Source organism: Microtus ochrogaster, chromosome 18 (genome assembly GCF_000317375.1).
Source record: "Microtus ochrogaster isolate Prairie Vole_2 chromosome 18, MicOch1.0, whole genome shotgun sequence".
Lineage (NCBI taxonomy): Eukaryota > Metazoa > Chordata > Mammalia > Rodentia > Cricetidae > Microtus > Microtus ochrogaster.
In genome coordinates this window covers 52650666-52652546 of record NC_022020.1, presented here as the reverse complement: position 1 = coordinate 52652546, position 1881 = coordinate 52650666, and the positions used below count along the sequence as shown (strand labels likewise).

The 1881-nt window shown below is 43.0% G+C and overlaps 1 protein-coding gene across 1 annotated transcript in view; it reads left to right on the top strand.

Moving 5' to 3' along the window:
• Afg3l2 (AFG3 like matrix AAA peptidase subunit 2) overlaps positions 1–1881 on the top strand; it is a 43137-nt gene that overhangs the window by 20911 nt on the left and 20345 nt on the right. Inside the window, exons 9-10 of the mRNA XM_005356224.2 lie at positions 496–633; positions 1377–1530. Coding sequence (XP_005356281.1) covers positions 496–633; positions 1377–1530 — 292 coding nt within the window. The remainder of the gene's footprint in view (positions 1–495; positions 634–1376; positions 1531–1881) is intronic.

The window sequence follows — 1881 nt, the reverse complement described above, 5'->3', positions numbered from 1 at the left end:
AGCCCCCACCAGTTTTACTTTTAAAGAGCAAAATAATTTTGTAAATTGGGAATGTGGTGTCCATGTTTCTTTATTGTTTAAGGTACAGTTTATTAGCCTGGCTGCTTTCTTTTCATACTTTTAGGATGAAAGCTTAAAAACCACTACAGTTCCCAGCCATTAGAACAAACCCACATCCTGTGGTGTTGGGGATACAGCCCAGTGCTTTGCATGCTAGCCAAGTCTACCACTGAGCCACATACACACACTCGGCACTGAAGATCTTTAAATAGGAAGTGTTTAGATTTCCTCTCGCGTTGTTGGCAGATTAGCCTGAAACAGACCCTTCCCCCTCTGACAACTCTCATATCTTCTTTACTGTAAAGACCTCTGCTGTAATGTAAATGTTCCACTTGTCACTAAGATTTAGAGTCAGAGGTACCCTTTGGAATTATGATGGGTGTGCAGTTTCTGTTTTCAAGATTCTGATGAGATGTAATCTCTCTGTGTCTGAAGGGTGCCATTCTCACCGGCCCTCCAGGTACTGGTAAGACGCTGCTAGCTAAGGCCACAGCTGGAGAAGCCAATGTTCCCTTCATCACTGTCAGCGGATCTGAATTTCTAGAGATGTTTGTGGGTGTTGGTCCAGCCAGGGTAAGTCTTGTTTTGTTCTGGTGATGAAACTTGTTTACTACAACCCATTCCCCTGGGTGTGGACTGGTGAGGATGACCCTGTCCCTGGAGTCCCCAGAGTGACCTCTCACTGGTCACTTCCAAGGCTATACTAGCAGTGCCTGTGTGATCCCCACCTCCCCCAGTACTGTAGTTCATTCTTAAGATAATTTATATATTTCAATAAGTGGCTTTACTTTGTGGATAATTTCTTCTGGCAGGACTTTATTGAGGCATATTTAACAATTGATATGAGTGTCCAGTTAAATGCCTTTTAGATCTGTGCATTTTACTCACTTTAAGAAGAAACCCAGGTCCTTTAGCAATCTCTCCATCCCCTTAGCCCTAGGCAGACTCTAACATCTCTAGATTTCCTGTTTCAGACATTTCAAATAAATGGAATTGTATAATGCATGGTCTCTTTTGTTTTGGGCTTTTTGTTTTATATTTTTTAAAAAATAAGCTGGGCGTGGTGGTGCATACCTTTAATCTCAGTACTCAGGAGGCATAGGCAGTCACATCTCTGAGTTGAAGGCCAGCCTGGTCTATAAAGCAAGTTTCAGGACTGCCAAGGTTGTTACACAGAGAAGCCCTGTATTGAAAAACGTTATTTTTATGTGTGTGAATGTTTTTCCCATATGTATGTGTGCCACCATGCCGTTCTGAGGTTAGTCTTCTTAAACTAGTAACATTGACTTGACAAGTAACTCAATCTTTCTGTCAAGGTCCGAGATTTATTTGCCCTTGCTCGGAAGAATGCCCCTTGCATTCTCTTCATTGATGAGATCGATGCTGTGGGAAGGAAGAGAGGTCGAGGCAACTTCGGAGGGCAGAGTGAGCAGGAGAACACGCTCAACCAGCTGCTTGTGGAGATGGACGGTGAGTGTCATGGACATTCTCTAAAGGCTCAGCAGAGGAACAGAGTTCTAGTTCAGCACCTACGGGGTGACTCACAATCCAGTTTCAGGGGACCCAGCGCCCTCTCCTCGTCTCAACAGGCACGCACCTGATGCACATACATGCACCCAGTGTTGTTTTATACCAGTATCTTAACTAGCATCCTGCTTAGCATTGGTGATAAGATTATATTGACTAAGAAAATGGGTAAAATGATGAACAAAAGAGCTAATGTCTGTCTCATTCTCAAAGTTGAATATGGTTCTGAAACATTGCAAAAACCCAGGTGCAATGAAATGTGAATTTTGCAAACGTTGAATACAGGTGATTTTT